Source organism: Canis lupus, chromosome 20, assembly GCF_011100685.1.
Source record: "Canis lupus familiaris isolate Mischka breed German Shepherd chromosome 20, alternate assembly UU_Cfam_GSD_1.0, whole genome shotgun sequence".
Lineage (NCBI taxonomy): Eukaryota > Metazoa > Chordata > Mammalia > Carnivora > Canidae > Canis > Canis lupus.
Genome location: NC_049241.1, coordinates 26955753 through 26972999, shown reverse-complemented (window position 1 = coordinate 26972999; position 17247 = coordinate 26955753). Strand labels below are relative to the sequence as shown.

General features: G+C 44.7%; 1 protein-coding gene across 5 annotated transcripts in view; it reads right to left on the bottom strand.

Annotated features, from left to right (window-relative positions):
* The window catches only part of PRICKLE2 (prickle planar cell polarity protein 2), a 322311-nt gene extending 305808 nt beyond the window's left edge, over positions 1-16503 (bottom strand). For 3 of the 5 annotated variants that reach the window (XM_038565923.1, XM_038565924.1, XM_038565925.1), the window contains exons 1-2: positions 16141-16269; positions 15629-15714 (exon numbers count right to left, since the gene is read on the bottom strand). Coding sequence is in view for 1 of the 5 variants with exons in the window: in XM_038565922.1 (XP_038421850.1) it covers positions 15629-15714; positions 16412-16453 (128 nt within the window). In the remaining 4 variants the exon portion in view is untranslated. Of the gene's footprint in view, positions 1-15628; positions 15715-16140; positions 16270-16411 lie in introns of those variants that run through there. The other 2 variants (XM_038565922.1, XM_038565929.1) reach the window with 2 other exon arrangements.
* Between the last annotated feature and the right edge of the window lie 744 nt (positions 16504-17247).

Genomic DNA, 17247 nt, shown 5'->3' with positions numbered 1-17247 from the left:
TCAAAGTAGTCAAAACTAATTCTTGACTCTTGGGCAATAGCTAATATAATAGAGCCTTTTATCCAACATAATCAACATCTGCAGTCCAGTTGGGATGAAATTCGGCTGTGGTTGACTGAAAATCCAAGATAATAGTGGCTTAAACAAGAAACTAATTTCTCCCTCATGTCAATACAGTCTGGGGTTATGCAATTCAAGGCTACCATGATGTCTCTAGGGTCACCAGGAACCCAGGCAGTGCCTGTCTTGTTCTGCGTTCCTCAACACAGGGCTTCCACTTCACAGTCCAATTTAGCTGCTTGAGCTCCAATTGTCACACTCATGTCCCAGTGGGCAGGAAGCAGGGGTGTGCTTTCTTTTGAAAGGTATTTCCCCAAATTTTTACTTACTATTTCAACTTAAATGCCTTTGAGTAGAACCTAGTCAAATGGCAACCCTTAGGAGTAAAAAGAGTTGGGACATACTGTCTTAATTCTCAGGCTATATGCCAGACAATATTTTATCTTTTAATTTTTTTAAAGATCTTATTTATTTATTCATGAGAGACACAGAAACAGAGAGGCAGAGACACAGGCAGAGGGAGAAGCAGGCTCCCTGTTGGGAGCCTGATGCAGGACTCAATCCCAGAACCCCGGGATCACAACTTGAGCCAAAGACAGACGCTCAACCACTGAGATACCCAGGTGCCCCCAGACAATATTTTAAAGGTTTTATCCCTAAGGAAGGAGTAGATGATGGATGTGGGGACAACCAGCAGTACCTACCACACTGAGGAATCACAAAATAACATATATGTATCTTAATTTTTTTCTTGAAATACACAGCCATACATTCATTTCTAGGGAGAGAGGAGATTTTGCATATGGGTTTACTGAACAGAACACTTTTTATGCCATGGACAAAAGAAACCTATCATCCATTTCCTTCACTTTCCATTTTGGTTATTTTTAGAGCTGTGTCATAACTTAAAGATGTCCCCCCAAAATCTATGTTCTTTTACCATCTCTGCCTCATTCCTGGTCTTTTAGAATCATTTTGCCCAAAACCTAATTCAACTGGATTGTTCTTAGTATTCATCACTGGGTCATTTCCAAGCATTCGGCTTAATTTTCATAGAAATCACAACTCTTATTTCTGTTTACATCTTTATTTCATAGAGCTATGAAGTTAATTAACATATGTACCTACAGTCCCAAGTATAACATCCACAAATAGATTTAGGAACAAATTCAGTCCCGGTAATACACAGGTCTACAACACAACTACAGGGATTACAAGAGAGTGTCCTGAAAAAGGACTTAATAACTGGATGTTTCACTGAGGGAATAGACATCTTTAGTTTACACAGCAAGGGGATTGAATAAAAAACTCCTCTCAATTTTCTTCTTGCCAAAATCTTCTCAGTTAGCTGTTTCATCCAAAAAGCCCTAGTAAGTAATGCTATCATCATGTGTAATGATGATGGAGCCCTTCCTGATTCATTTATCTGCCTCAATCTCAAGAAGAAGGAAAATGAGATCCAGAGGAGTCCGGTAAATTTCCAAGTATCAGAGATATGTTCTGCATTTCCCAAAGGCATTTGCTGCTTGCAACAGTTTGCATTACTTCTCACCGGGGTGAGAATGCCATTGGCTTTAGGGCAGGACTACCTTGACTGTGAAGGCACAGACTCTCAGGCTGCAGAATGTTCAACAATCCTGTCTCCAGCCCACTGAGTGACAGGAGCAGCCCTTCCAAGTCACTGTGACAAGAACACAGAAATGCAGTCATGAGTGACCAGATGCCCACATCCCAAGATGTAGACGTGATTTTTTTGTTGTAGTTGTAGAGTTGTTTTCCAATTGTCTCCTGGATCACACAATCACAGCTATGGACCTTGCTTACATCCACAGACAATATCAAATCCTAAGGAACCTTAAGAGCTCTTTTAGTCTCCTTGACAGAAGTGAATAAAGCTTGGCCCAAAACATGAGGGTATGCATAGTATTTTAATAATTCCTTGGAAAACAGATGCTATAGTTCATGAACACAAACTTCACCCGTCTATTAGAAAACAAATCTGTTTTCTAATAGCTATTTATACTGGACTCAAGTAAAGAGAAACATGTGAAATGCTAATGTCATTAAGAAAACAAATAATGTTTTTTCATACCTCTGCCTGTTGAGATCCTTTGTCCAATTTTCTATTGAGTCATTTCATATTTTCCTCATTAGAGCTGTTTCCACATTTTGAAAAATTAGGTCTCTGTATATCACACACTACAAATAATTTTCTCAATTTGTCCTTTGAAAATTTTTAAGTTATTCACATGAAAATAATCTTCCTTTATGACTTCCAGGCTCCAGGTCATCCATTCATTTATTCATTCATTCAACAACTTCTATTGGGATTTTTGCTGTGCACCAGGTATTTTTTGGTGTGTTGGGGAATTAAAAAAAGACATGGAACAAAAGACTCTTATGAAGTTGAAATTCTTGCATAGACTCTAGTAATTAAATTGAAAGCAGATCAAAATGTAGACAATCCATTAAAAATGTAATATAATGTCAGGTAGTGAAAAGTGCTCTGAGAAAAACCTAAGAGAAGCAGGGAAAAGGGAAGGGCTGGAGCACTATTTAGGATGGTGAGGAAATGCTGCTCTAAGGAAACACTGGAGAAGAGGCCGGGAGGGAAACTGTGTAGACATCTGGGGGAGGTACTAGCACAGGCAAATGCCCTGAGGTGGAAATATGCCAACTGTGTTTGGGGACAAGTAAGGTGGTCAGTATGGTAAGAGGGTATGCAGTGGGAATAGAAAAAGAGAAACTATTTGAATTTAGATATGCCTTTTACTTTCCAAATTTGTAAAAGCATTCACCCAAAAGAAAAAAAAAATTTTTTTTAAGTTTCGGATCTCTTTTTATTGCAACTGGAAAGTTGCTTGTTCTAGTACCATTTATTGAATCTTAGCCCACTGCTTTTACACGTCACCTCTCTTGTATACGACTGTGCCCAGAGACTTGGATCTAGTGTTGGAGGCGTCCTGGTCTGCCTCAAGGATCAATTCCTGCTCCAGCACCACACTAGTTCACCCATGTAGCTAGCCTTAGGAAGTATTTTACTGTCCAGTGGAGCCAGAACCTCCTTCATCTTGAGTCATTTTCACAGATACCAGACTGACTGGTTCAACTTCCCAGCTGATGAAAGAGCTTAAAATCTAGTTTAGTAAATTCCATGGCCTCTCAGTGATAGGAAGAATATACTAATGCTTAAGTGGGGGGTGGGGACTCTCTCCAACCTAAAACTTCTGGCCCTCAACTGCAACACCCATCACTTCACAGTAACCTAAACCACTTCATGATAAGAAAGCTCATAGACTGCTAACGTGGACAATCATTTAATCAGGTTTATCTGGTCTCCCCGATGCAACATTGAGTTGGGGGCTGGGCTATAGTGGTTCTCAAACTATGTTCTCTGGACTACCACCAGCAGCAGCACCAGCAGCAGCACCTAATTTATTAGATGTAAATTAAGCACCAACGGAGAGCTAATGAACGGGGGAACTCTGAGCAGGAAGCGGATAGCCCTACTACCATTTAGATTCCTCTGGAGCTAGGCAAATAATATGATGCTCAAAAACCCATACCACAGATCTGAGTCGTAAGATCTAACCTTGGCTTCAATACTAACTAATTGTGTGTGTGACCTTGGGGAAGGAAGTTAAACTTGTAGCATCCAGGTCTCCTTTTGAAACTAAGGTGGATTCTGGTGTCTATCTCATAAAGGGTTTCAAGAATTAAATCTGAGAATATAAGAAATGTTAGAATAGAATAGCCCTTGCACATTGTAAATGGTCAATTCATGATAGCTAATATGATAGGGATAATGAGAAAAATCTTCATTTGCTTTCATTTTATTTCAGTTCATTTATTATGAAAAGCCAACATCCATTCATGCTGAATTGAACAGAACAGAAATCAGGGTATAGAGAAGTATAATTAATGTTATACTTTTTCTGGTTGTGTTTACAGAGAAGTGATAGGAGCTGAGGAGTGGAGTAAGTTAATTCTGGTGGAACTTTGTAGAGATGGGATTTCCAGGAGTATGAAGAATTTTCTTTTCGAAGGGAGCCCATTTTTCCCCTCTGTTGAAAGTGAATCAATTGCATAACCTAGGCATTAGTTAAAAGCCCCAGGGCCAAAAGTGCTTCCCACAAATAACTGTCCACACACTATCAGTTCATTTCTTATACATCTCCTGGCAAAGCCCAGCAAAAGCGAAAAGAAGATGGATGAACTTCATAGGGTGACCCCGGGGGTCAACCAATTCAGACTGCTGAATTCATCAATATAGACAGCAAATTCCATCCACTAATAGCAGTTTGCACAATCCCCACCTATTGCAAGCAAAGCATTTAACTGCACCTAGAAAAAGGCACATTCCCCACAAAGGTGCCCCAAAGTCAATACCCAGCCCTCCAGCACCACTATACTTTTACAGATAACACATTTAAAAAGCCCTCATTGGGTGCATTGCTGAAGAATATGAAAGAGTGTATGTTTTATAACGATTATTATAATGAAACAGTATATGCTTTATCACCACGATTATTATTATAATGGGTTGAACAGTTGATATCCCCCAAAAGATACATCCACCTGGAATCTCTAAATTTGATTTTATTTCAGAAAGGAGTCTTTGCAGATCTAACAAAGTTAAGGAACTTGAGGTCATCCTGGATTAGGGTGGACCCAAGTCCAATGACAAGAAAAGAAAAAGGGCTGGAGAACAAAAGCAAACACGTGGTGATGTTAGAAGCAGAGATGGGAGTGACACCTATGCAAAGACTGCCAAAAGCCACCAGAAGCTGAGATGCAGGCATGGAGTGGACTCCCCCTCGGACCCTCCATAGACAATCAACATTCCTGACACCTTGATCTTGGACTTCTAGCCTTCAGAACTGTTAAAGAATGAATTCCTGTTATTTAAAGCCACCCAGTTTAATTTACATAATAATACAATTATGTAAAACTTTCTATCAAAAAAAAAAAACCTAGAAAAAAAAATCACACCTTAATGATGAGAGGACTCTTCTGGGTGATGGAGTTGCACTCTTTTTTTTTTTTTTTTTTTTCCTAAAGAAATCATTTGTCTTTGTTGAATCTTAACTATCTACATGGCCCATTCATTCATTGTCCAACAATTTGATCAAAATTAATTTAAAATAAGAAATCAACCTGCCTTAAAATGCTTTATCACTGGAATTTTCAAGAGTAAAACCCAAAATTTTCCAAAATCCCTAGCAGTAGGATACATCTGTTCAACTGTTCTACCTTCCAGAACCCAGGAAAACCTATGTATGCACTCTTCCCTATGGGTTCAAATATTCCTGGACCCAAGATGATGGAGACATTCCTGTTATCAATTGCCTCCAAATTTGGGGCTTCAAGAAGTTGAGAGGAGACTGTAATTATGACTTCCAAACAACTCAGTAAGTCAACGGAGAAGCTCCAAAGGCCGAGTCATCAAGGATGCAAATGACAGGAGTGTGCTCCTGGGTGACACACTGTGGAACAAAAGGCTTTGAGAAATTATATGATCAGAGTAATTTCATAGTATTGTTGAAGAAAGAAAACACCTGCATTCTTATAATAAGCCCCCTGGAGGCCTAATTCCTCAGCACTCAAAGTGGAGGACCCGCTTTGGATGTTCCATGTACACTTAATGAGCCAGTTTTTAAGAATTGTGAGAGCAGTTTCTGCATCACCAAGTAGTTTACCAAACATAAAATCAAATAACACTCTCATTAAATGCCTTCCAGCTGTCAAAGGTGCTTATGTCTGGTTTGCAATGTGGTGTCAGGATCTGTAGAGCATTGGGGAACATCAGCTCAAAAGCACAGCTCCAAAGACTGGAGAGCAGATTTATTTTTAGCTTGTGGACTTGAAACTGGCTGGAAAGGGGTGCTCTGTAAACTCCCACCCTTGACCTCTTCTGTGGAGGTTTCCTCTAGAGCACATGCAAATGGCATTCAGCAGACCTCTGCCTTTCCCAAGCATACCACTCCCCCCATAGCCCAATTTAACACCAAAGCTGCCAATAAACTGAATGGAGCGCCCTTAATGTATGCAGATCTGATGGGGGAAACTGTAAGTAGCCAATTTCTCACCTTTCAGACACCCTAAGAAGCTCAACACCACACCCTCTGATTTTATAGAAGCTTCACCTTTAACGTCTCATCCACAAATAAACCAACTAGCCCAGGGTTCTTAAGACATTTTGTTCAGTGTAGACAACAATCTAATCTCATCCCCAGATCACTGAAAATATGACTGTTTTCCCCAACATATAGTTTTATATTTAGACCAAGAGAGTCAAAATGCCAGAGCTAAACACTCTGCCTTGGTTACAGTACTTGTGATCTTAAGCCTCAAAGACCTGGTTTCAAATATTGACTCCAGTGGTTATCACCCATGTGACCCTACAGCACTTTACCTAACCTCCCTGGATCTCAGTTTCCTCCTATTTACCAAGTAGAAGATAAAATACATGGCACATGGCTCCCTCAGAAAATTGTTCCGAGAGAGCCATGTGCCACTGTATGAAAAAAGCCAATACGGCAGACCCTCAACAATGTGAGCTCCTTCCAAAGAGCATCTCCCAAATAGGGAGGATTTAACTACTTAGATGTCCTGCTCAGCACACTTGTCCCTGCCAAGTGGCAACGTTATTCTATTTTGCCATTCTTATCATCCTTCCAGTCATGCATAATCACTTGCTTCTTCAAATTAGTAGCACAAAATTATAGGTCTACAACAGGTAGTCGGTAATGTAAATGAGTAAGGCAGGCCAAGTGTAATGCAATAGGGAATGATGGGGACTGTGGAAAAGTTGGGCCCATGTGTTCCTACCAGAAAGGAAGGGAAGAATGGCCTGTGGCCAGAACTGCCAGAAAGTCTCATTATCCCAGAGAAAACCTCAAATCTGATTTCTTACATGAAACATCAAATGCTGGCAACTACCTAACATTTTAAATCTGGTACCATGTCAACAAAATATAGGTAGAGGCCAGATCTTATCTCAGGAGTTCTCAGGGTATAATCTTGGGTTCAAATGTTGTATAACTATCCTTGTTTTTCATGCCTTAGAAAAGGAAGATTCTGCTTAATGATCATGTAAGTTAAAGTGTTTGGTATGGCGCACCAGAAGCCACAAACACTGACACTTATTAAGTAGGCTTGAGTAACACGGAGTAAGTATCACCTTAATGATGCGTGGCTTTCATCTTGGATATGAATTTTCATGGTCCAGGGGATAGGTGTGAGGCACAAAAAAGGTCCTTTTTTTTTATATACTCATCCCAAGGGCAAAATTTAAATGTCTTCTTGTTATGGTTTGCAAATTGTTTGAACAAACATCATATGCATACTTCATTTAAGCAAACAGATATTGAGGGTATAGGATTCAATTCTACCAAACTCCATTTCATCTGAAGTGTCTATGTCGGCAGGTAAGTGTGTGATGTGAATCTGCTATTCCATCTGGAATATTCATTTCTTTAGAACCTGAACTCCCACGTCGCTGAGGGTAGTGGAGCTTGGGGATCCCATCTCTTCTGGCTGAAGTTCATAAAATGAGGATCATCACATCCATTTAGCAAATGAAGCATTGCAGCTCACGGTGGGGGTGACTTGTTCTGTCACTGAATCTCGAATTCCCAGGGCCATGAACCCACACCTTCCTTCTTTTTTTAAGATTTTTTTTTTTTTATTAGTGAGAGACAGACACTGCGAGTAGGGGAAGGGGTAGATGAAGAGGATCTTCAAGCAGACTCCCCAGTGAGCATGGAGCCCAATGCAGGGCTCAATCTCACAACCTGTGAGGTCATGCCATGAACCAAAACCAAGAGTCAGATGCTTAACCAACTGAGCCACCAGGTGCTCCTACCTTCGTACTCCTATGTAGTCTTGTTACTATTCATTTCTTTTGACCACAAACAGATGGAGCTTACATTACACAACATGTACAATGAGGCATGTTACATGCTTTATCCCATGTAATCCTCATGACAGTCTCATAAGAGAACCTCGTAATAGTATTATTCCCATTTTTCAGGCGAGAAAACCAAGAAAGGCTCAAAAAGGTTAAGTTATGTTTTCAAGGATTCTTAGCTAGTAAAAGGCAGAAACAAGACTATAATCCAAGCAAAATGTCTTCAAAGCCTGTTCCTTTAACCACTCAACTATAATGTTCCCATAGAAGCCCTTAGATGCTTCATAGAAGTTTTATGACACTGCCTCACAGTATACATTCCTCTCCAGAGATCACCCCCCATGGCTCTTCCATATACAAGGCAGGTAGAAGCCTTCTGATCTCAAAGTGCTCAATGCTCTGGGAATCATTGCCTTTACAGAATGTTCCTCTGTCCACAGGGAATTCCCTCTGGGGTTCTCATTAATGGCAGAGTTAAAGGATAACCTTACAGCTTTTTGAACCAACAGACCACAAAATAACACATTTATGAGATCCCCCCTCATCCCACCAACCTTAAACAACAGAAGCATAAGGATGAATGACAATCTTTCAGCAGAATGTGAGTACCACTTTCAGGATTAAAGACAAAAAAAAATGTATTTCGAAAAAAATATGATTGACAACAATGCTCCGTGTTTTCTCACTATTCATCGGGTACAAATTGTCACTCAGGGTGATTAAACAAGGATTAATTACAAGGTTGCTATACAAGCTGAGATGTTTCAAAGTTTCAGCCTGAAGAACACATAAATATACAAAGATTTTTTTTAATAGCAGGGGTGGAATTTGGCACCATCTACTTGGAGGACAACTTGACAAGAGCCCCACATAGTCATGCTGTAGCATAGGAAAAGCTATTATCATATAATATATAATCAGGGACAATGGAAAACAACCAAAGTGGCCACAGACAGAAAATTTTTAATTCAGTGATAGATAACCCATACACTAGATTCTGAAAGCTAATAAATGTGTTAGATTACATCTTTTTGCTCTTTGTATAATGACATATGAAGATGTCCAAAAAATTTCTCATTATTAAAGTATGCTATAAAAGACCACATAGAATGTATATATTCTCTGAAATCTTATTAACAAATAATAATTTTTTAAAGATTTTATTTATTTATTCACGAGACACACACACAGAGAGAGAGGGGGGAGGGGCATAGACACAGGCAGAGGCAGAAGCAGGCTCCATGCAGGGAGCCCGATGTGGGATTCGATCCCAGGACCCCAGGATCATGCCCTGAGTCAAAGGCAGATGCTCAACCGCTGAGCCACCCAGGCATCCCAACAAATAATAATTTGAATGAATCTGGGGAAATAAAACCAAGCCATAAGCAATAGGTCTCTAGCTGTGAGATCAGCAAACTTTCTGCAGAGGTCCATGTCGTCAACACTTTCAGTTTCCTGGACCATGAGGGCTATCTCAGTTACCTGATTCTGCTATTGCACAAGCCACCAGAGATGAATACTAGATGAATGGGCATGGCTGTGTCCCATTAAAACTCTATTTATGGATTTAAAATGTAAATTTTATACAATCTATATGTGCCACAAAATGTTATTCTTCTGTTGATTTTTTTTTCCTCAACCATTTAAAAATATGAGAACTATGTTTGGCTAGTAGGCTCTAAAAAACAAGTAGCAGCCTGATTTTGTCCCACTGGCTATAGTTTGCTGACCCCTGCTCTCTGAGATCTAATTAAGGGTTTTCTTCTGTGTGCTGTACATTTTATATGTGCACGTGTGAGAGGATGTGTGATTTTAAATACTTCATAATAGCCATGCCTTATTTTGAAATCGGAGACAATAATATAGACATACAGGATGAACTATTAGGTTTCTTCAAGAGAAAAAATCCTACGAAGGTGCTAGAGCTTCCATCAAACATATTATCAAATGCTACGGACATAAAGTGAGCCAAACAGTAAGTTTCTGAGTTGCTAAGGATCCTTCTCTACTTTGAGGATTCCAGGCATAAACCTTGGGTGCACACACACATACACACTCACCATCTCTTTCTTCCCCCCTTTTCTTGGCACGTCAAGTGACTGAGACAGAGAGTGTTTTTCCTCCCTAAGCAAAATAATTGGTGGGAACCCATTTCTTAGCCAAATTACAATCCACTAAAGGAAACCAGGCCGGCATCTCCCCAGATCACCACCCGAGTCATCAATCAACACAATTGCCAGGGCAACTAAGATGCTTTTCGAGGCAGTCTTGGCTGACCCAGTGAGCACTGCCTCTGGGGTGGCTGCGTGAGGCCAAAGCATCCTGCCTGGAAAGGCCGCTGGTTGTCCAGAGACAAACCGCTCTGCATTATTAAAACCACCTCACATAGCTACCACTGGTCTGAGCTGTCCACGTCAGCTGTTCTTGCAAGTGCAACGCCAGGAGGCTTGTTCTAAAAGCCCGCCTTTTAATAGTCAAGTCGAATTTACATTTATCAGCAAAGCTGAAACGTTAAAGGGATTACAAGGAGCTTAGAATCCACTGGCAGTTCATTGATCTGGTCCAGCAAACCTCATCTCCACATGCCCTTTAGAAATGGCTTTGGTCTATTCCCTGGTTCTTTGGTTGTCTTTGATTTCTGCACCAATCCCATCCAGGTTGGAGGGGAGGGGAGGTTTCCTCTGATTCCAAAAGGTTCTCAGAATCCTTTCTCCTAAAACCAGGAGAAGCTGCTTGCATATTCCCCTAGACAGTGGTACAGACCAGTGATCAACAAACATTTTCTGTTAATGGCAAGATAGCAAATTGTTTTGGCTTTGTAGGCCATACGATCTCTGTTACAAATACTGAACTCTATCACCATAGCAAGAAAACATCCATAGACAGTATGCAAGCAAATGAGCTTGACTTTGTTCAGATAGCTCTTTATGGGCACTGAAATTTGAATTTCATAGGATTTTCCTATGTCATAAACTATCCTTAATTTTTTTTCCAACCATTAAAAAAATGTTAAAACCATGTATGTCTTATAGGTCATACAAAACAGGTAATGGGTCATATTTGGCCAGTGGGACTTAATTTGCCAGCCCCTGGTCCAGACCCTTGCTATTCAAAGTGTGGTCCCTGGACCAGCAGCATTAGCATCACCTGGGAGCTTCTTAGAAATGCAGAATCTTAGGCCCCTGCCTCAATCCTGTTCAATTGGAATCTGCATTTGAATAAGATGCCCTGGGAATTCACATGTAAGCCAAGTTTGAAAAGTCCTGGTCCAGACACAGAATTCCGCAGTCAGACAGGAGTTATAGGACCATCGACTAGCCGGCTATGGAGTCTAGGCAAATTGTTCGACCCTGAGACTCGGTTTCCTTATTAAAACAGATATAAATAATTGTGCCATTGCCAAGGACTGTTGTAAGTGAAAGACAAGAAAGATGTAAAATTCTTGCCTGGCACTGTCAATACTTTTAAAATAGTAGCTAACATTACAGAATCTTACTATTTTTTTTAAATCATTTTTGGAGAGAGGAAAATGCTTATCCAGGAGTTACAAACTCCAGTCACTTCCAGTATGGGACAGGCCATCTAAATATGTGAAGAGGTCCTTGAATGCACCTGGAATGTCAGGGACTACTGCAAGCCAAGGTCACACCCATCTGAAGGGAGACTGCTTATCCGCTGCCAGAGAGCAAAGTAGGCTCCTTGCTACCACATCTTTGCATTTTTGAAGAGAAGCTGGAAACCTGGATTTTTAATGTTATAAAAAGCCCTCTTACTTAACACACTGTGCAGACCAAAGAAAATCCACCTGCAGGCTAGATGTGACCAGAGAGCCCTCTGCCTTACAACAGAGAGGTAACAAGAGAAATAAGTCACAAGAAAATGAACCTGGATTTTAAAGCTAAATTCCGGCTCATCCTCCCTAGCCAGGAGACCTGGGATAGATTATTTAACAACTCTGAGCCTCCATCTCCTCATCAGGGAAATCACCACATCTACCTTGGAGCGTTTGGTGAGGATGAACTAGAAGTGCATGTAATATGGGGAGGCACGTCACTCAGGACTGGGTAAACGCTCATCCTTGGCATTGCTGAGGTTTTGGCATTATTATTACTATTTTATTCATCAGACCCTAGGCATTCACAGGGCAAATCTTCACTGTAAAAATGGCTATTTTTCTCTCCCTGCTCAAACTGGTTGCAAACAAGCAAGCCCAACGAACCCCCCACTGAGCACGCTGTCTCATTGTACACTAAGAGCTTAGTTATTAATGATTTTGTTCTGGCCACAGTCCATGAAGATGCCTTAAATGTTCCTCTTAATGAAAATTCACTCTGAGGCCTGGCCACTGTGGGGTCTGCCCTAGGCTGCCCGGAGGTGCTGCTGCTTCGTGGCCAGGTCACCTGCAGGGAGCAGGGCTTGCTTACCTTTGCTCCTACCCTAGGTCAGGTGGAGGAGAGTGCTGTGCTGGACAACTGCGAGCCCTCTGTTCCCCAAGGCACGAAAATCCTCCTAGGGTTTGCTTCCCCCCACCCCCTTTAAAAAGCCTACAAATCCCCACATTTGTCACCTACAGGTGTGGGTGATAGTAGAAATAGGGAAAGAGTATTCTAACTCAGGGAAAACCCACAAGCTCTAAGAGACTTCCATGGGACCTTCGGCATCTTTCCTCACACATAGAAAGCCCCAGAGTACAGAGAACAATTTGGCATACGCAGTGCTAGGTGTTAGAACTCGCCATTTCTCTCTCTCTAAAGTGCACACGAGTCAGCTGGGGATCCTGTTAAAGCTCAGACTCAGATTCAGGAGGTCTTGGGCAGGGCCTGTGATTTTGCATGTCTAGCAAGCTCCCAGGAGATGGTGATACAGCTGGTTCTCGCCCCAGGTCTGAATCAACAGGGTTCCTCCTCTTCCCTTGTTTCCTCTAGGTCTCCACTCAAATGTCACCTCCTCAGGGGGTCCTTTCCAGACCACCTTATCTAACATGTAATTATTTGGTGAATGAGGGCAGGAATCCTGTCTGGTGTGTTCTTTGCAGTAACCCCAGCACCAGCAGAGCACCAGGCACAAAGCAGGCACTCAAATATTTGTTCAGTAGAGCGATCTCACTTTGGCAGTGGAGGGAAATGAAACTCGGGGAGCCTAAGCCATTTGCTGAAGGTCACCCAGCTTGTCAAAGCCAGAGCAAGACAGCAGGGCGGCTCCTTCTGGACTTCAAAGCCTTAGCTCCCTCCACCGCACCAGAGGAGGAAGCAAAGTTTGTTTACAAGACGCTTCCTCCCCTAGAACCTTAGTGCTTTCAAGCTGGATGCAGGGACACAATTCTCTTCTACTTTTGGGAGATGTCCGCTGGTGCGCAGTGGATTGGAGGGGACCACTGTGGAAGCAGAGATGCTAAAGGAGAGGCCAAACAGTTATAGTTCGGGTGCCTTGGTACTCCAGGGTAAGGAAAATTCTCTCTCTTTGGGTCAGACCAAAAGAAGCCTTTCAGCCTATGTCAGGCCAGCCTTCTGCTTCTCTTAGGGCACAACGGTCTTTCCCAGGGGCTCACAGCCTCCCCAGGCAGAGGAGTGGAAAGTGAGCATGCTGTAGGTTTCAAACTGCCAAAAAGAACATTGTGCTGTAACCCAGAAATGGTTGTCCCTCCTCTCCAAAAGGTCACCAGAAAATATGCCCATGGGGGAAAAGGAGGGAGCAAAAGCAAGGAGCTGCTTCCTTTCCAGCAATGGGTGGAAATGCCATAAAAACCCCATTCATGGAGCCAAAGTGAAGCCTTTCTCCTGCCAGTGGAGAAACTGCTTCTGCATGAAAACCCATCTCAGCCTAATGAAAGGGTCTCTTTCCAAAAGAAAGGCTCCATAATGGGCTGAAAATACAACACTTGTTTTCCGCGTCACAAAATCAACTGGATTAAAACAGCTGAAGGTTCTCCAAGAAACTGTGGTCATGAAAGTCTAAAGTAACCTGGACACCCAGCAGCCTCAAACAGGCTAGCTATGCCTCCTCCCAAGCAGCAGTTGAGAGGAAGCTAAAAATAATGAACAAAGGTAGCCAATAGTTACTGTGTGCCTAATCCTGGCAAACAATGTGCTTTCCGTATCTCAATTAAACCCTACAATAATGCTGTGAGCTAAGTACCATTATTATTCCCACCTGATGGCTAGGGAAACCGAGAACCCCGGAGAGTGAGTGACTTACTGGAGGTCAGAGGTCACAGGGAAGAAAGAAGGAGCACCCCGCCACAACCCCCACACAACCCCCACACAACCACCACCCCACAGACCTCTCAGAAGACTCCAGAGTAGGGGAGGAGCTGGCAAGCACTCTCCTGTTCGGGCTCTGCCTTTCCCACCCTCAGTGAGCACAAGACAGATCAGGAAGGAAGCGGCGAGTGGTCCTGCCCTCCTGGATTGGGTTTGCAAGTAAAGCTCCTACACCTATTCCACGTATCACCTACTCTTGCATTTGGGATGTGCAGGGGGCCAGCTCAGACCACACCTATTTGGGCTACAAAACCAGCCCTGATGGATGCCTCTTTCTGCCCATTACATATTTATAAGGTCGCCAGGCCTTGCCTCTGACACAGAAGTTATTAAATGCTGGGGAAGCCATAAGGGCTCCGCTCAGTGCCTTGAAACAAAAGGCAAAGAGGCTGCCAGACCCATATGAGGCAGGAACAAAAGCATTTAATTTCTGAAGGAGCCGGTTGGGAGTTTCCTTATAACTGGGTGCCCAGCACACATTACCATTTGGGAGAAAGTAGAGAAGCGCGTACAGAGGGGTAAAATAAAATCAAAGCATCCTTTTTTCCCCTTGTGCCCAGAAACCGCCCTCTTCAAAGAGCCATATGAGTGGTGGGGAAAAGGGAAAGATGCACTCATCAAAGAGAGAACATGTTATGATGTCGGAGAATATCCTCCTGTCACTGGTTTTTCCTTTCCGTGAAGTTGCCAAGAAGGATCCACCTCTTCTCTTTACATCATCAAACTGAGATCCTGCAAGCCTGCACCCCAACTTTTTCCAACCAGAGCCCCAGCAGCCAGATGCAATGGGAGGGCACCCAGATCCCGCATCTCCCAAACATAATCATTCCAATCCAGGCTGGGGCTGCCTGGAAGTCAACATTCACGGCACATTAATAAGAAACATCTGGCCACCGAAGAGGGTTGACACAGCACAGGCGGGCAGTAGTGGATTTGTGGGTGGGACCCAAGAGCTACAGGGGCTGAATTAAAAACACAATCGGAAAACACCAGCTAGTCCAGGGTATCCTCGGAACCCTACACTGCGGCCCTTGGAGACACTGCCATGCCCAAGTTGAATTGTTTGGGGGCTGAGCAACTTAGATACACAGAGCGTGGGTAGGAGGGACTCAAAACTCTCCCATCAGGGAAATGCAGCCTGAGCCCAGCTCTCCTGCATCCCCCAGTGTCTGGCCACCACTTCCACCTTTCGATATTTGTAGCAGATGTAGCCTCATTCTTAAAGGAACAGCCTTTGCATTCTTTCCATGTGACTTACAAGTGAGATTTACAAAAGGAGATAAATATAGGCGTTTGTGTGTGCGTGTGTGTATATATATATATGCACATACATATTTCCCTAGTCCGCCCTCCCCCGAAGCGTTACGCCTTAGGACTCGGGTTTGATGCATCCTACCTCCATTTATGCAAGGCGAACCCGGGGCACTGGTCACCGCAGGCGTTACATGGCTGGCCTCTCTCTATCCGCCCCAGTCCGGTCAACTTCAAAACAGAAAAGACAACACAACCATGTTTCCACCCGGGGGCTCCCTCCAAGCCCCACCGGCGTCCGGGCCGGATGACCTGCCCCTCCCACCCCACCTTATCGGGTTCGACTCCCACGCTGCTGTGTGTTGTGGGGAAGGGTTGTGAACCCGGACGGGCTACCTCGGGCGTGGGCACCAGGCCACCAAGAGATGGCCACGGCTGGGGCTTTGTCTCCCCCAGACACCTTGGTCGCGGGGTCCTAAGAAACAAAAGCAAGACCTTTCTGTTCCCCCAGGGTCCCCGAGAAGCGACCATCGCGCCTTCGCCTGGGGCCAAGCTCGTGCCCCTGGGAAGGGGGTAGCGCGGGGCACCCCAAAACACAGCCCAAAGTCAAGTCCGCGGCTAGAGCTCCAGGAGCCTGCACCGGGGGAGCCTCGGTACCGTGATCCCGATCCGCCTTCAGGGGAAAAAGGCGAGGGAGGGGGCTCTCCGGGGCAGCCCCACTCTGTGACACTCGGGGCCGCGGCTCCGGGTCCGGCTCTCGCCCCGACGGGGGATTCGAACTTAACGCCCTCCGCGCCTCCGAGCGCTCCCGCGCGCCCCGGACGCGCCCCGCCCGCGGGGCCGGCTTACCTGGGGCCACAGGTGCGCGGCCGCCGGGCGCAGGGGGGCCGGGCAGGGCGCAGGCGGGGGCCCCGGGGGGGACACTCACCGAGCGGCTGGAGAGTCTTTTCCGGGAGCTCCGGCTGAACATGGCCGGGCGCCTCCTGCACGCAGCGCCGTCCGTCGGTCGGTCCGCGCGGGGCCGGGAGGGCGGGCGGGGCGGCCGGGGGCCTGGCTGTCTCCGCCTCGCAGCCCCGGGCTCGCTCCGCAGCGCGCGCCTCCCCGCCTCCCGCCTCCCGCTCCCGCTCCCGCTCCCCCGCCCGCACGTCCCTCCCCCTCTCCCGGCATCCCCCCGCCTCCCCGGGTTCGCCCCGCGGGCCGCCGGCGCTCCCAGCCCTGCCCGCACCCGCTGCGCCGACCTTCCCGCCCCCCGCACCTGGGCCCGCCCCCCGGGCTCTTCCCTCACCCCCGCCCAGGTTGGGGCAGGGGCCGCTCGGAGGTGCCCGGCTGCTGGGGCTGGGAGAGCCGGTGCAAGGGGACGGATGCGGGCTGTGTCTGTGTCTGTGTCTTAGATTTTTTTTTTTAAATATAATTCGCATATAGTAAAATTCACCCTTTTTATTTTTTTTATTTTTATTTTTTATTTTTTTTTTAAATTCACCCTTTTTAATGCACCATTCTGCTAGTTTAGGCAGATTCACACAGACCTGTAACAGCCAGCACAATCAAGATCTAGAGCAATTCCATCGTCCTCCAAAACTGTTTTAAAAGTTTGTGACATGCATGGAATTCATTGACTAAGTCCTGGTAGATGAGGAGGAGGAGGAGGAGGAGAAGAGGAGGAGGAAGAGGAGGTGGAGGAGGAGGACATATGCCCCTCTCCGTACAATGCCTGGAATATAGCAGATGCTCATTAAGGAACTGGTGAATCATTGCAGGGCCAGC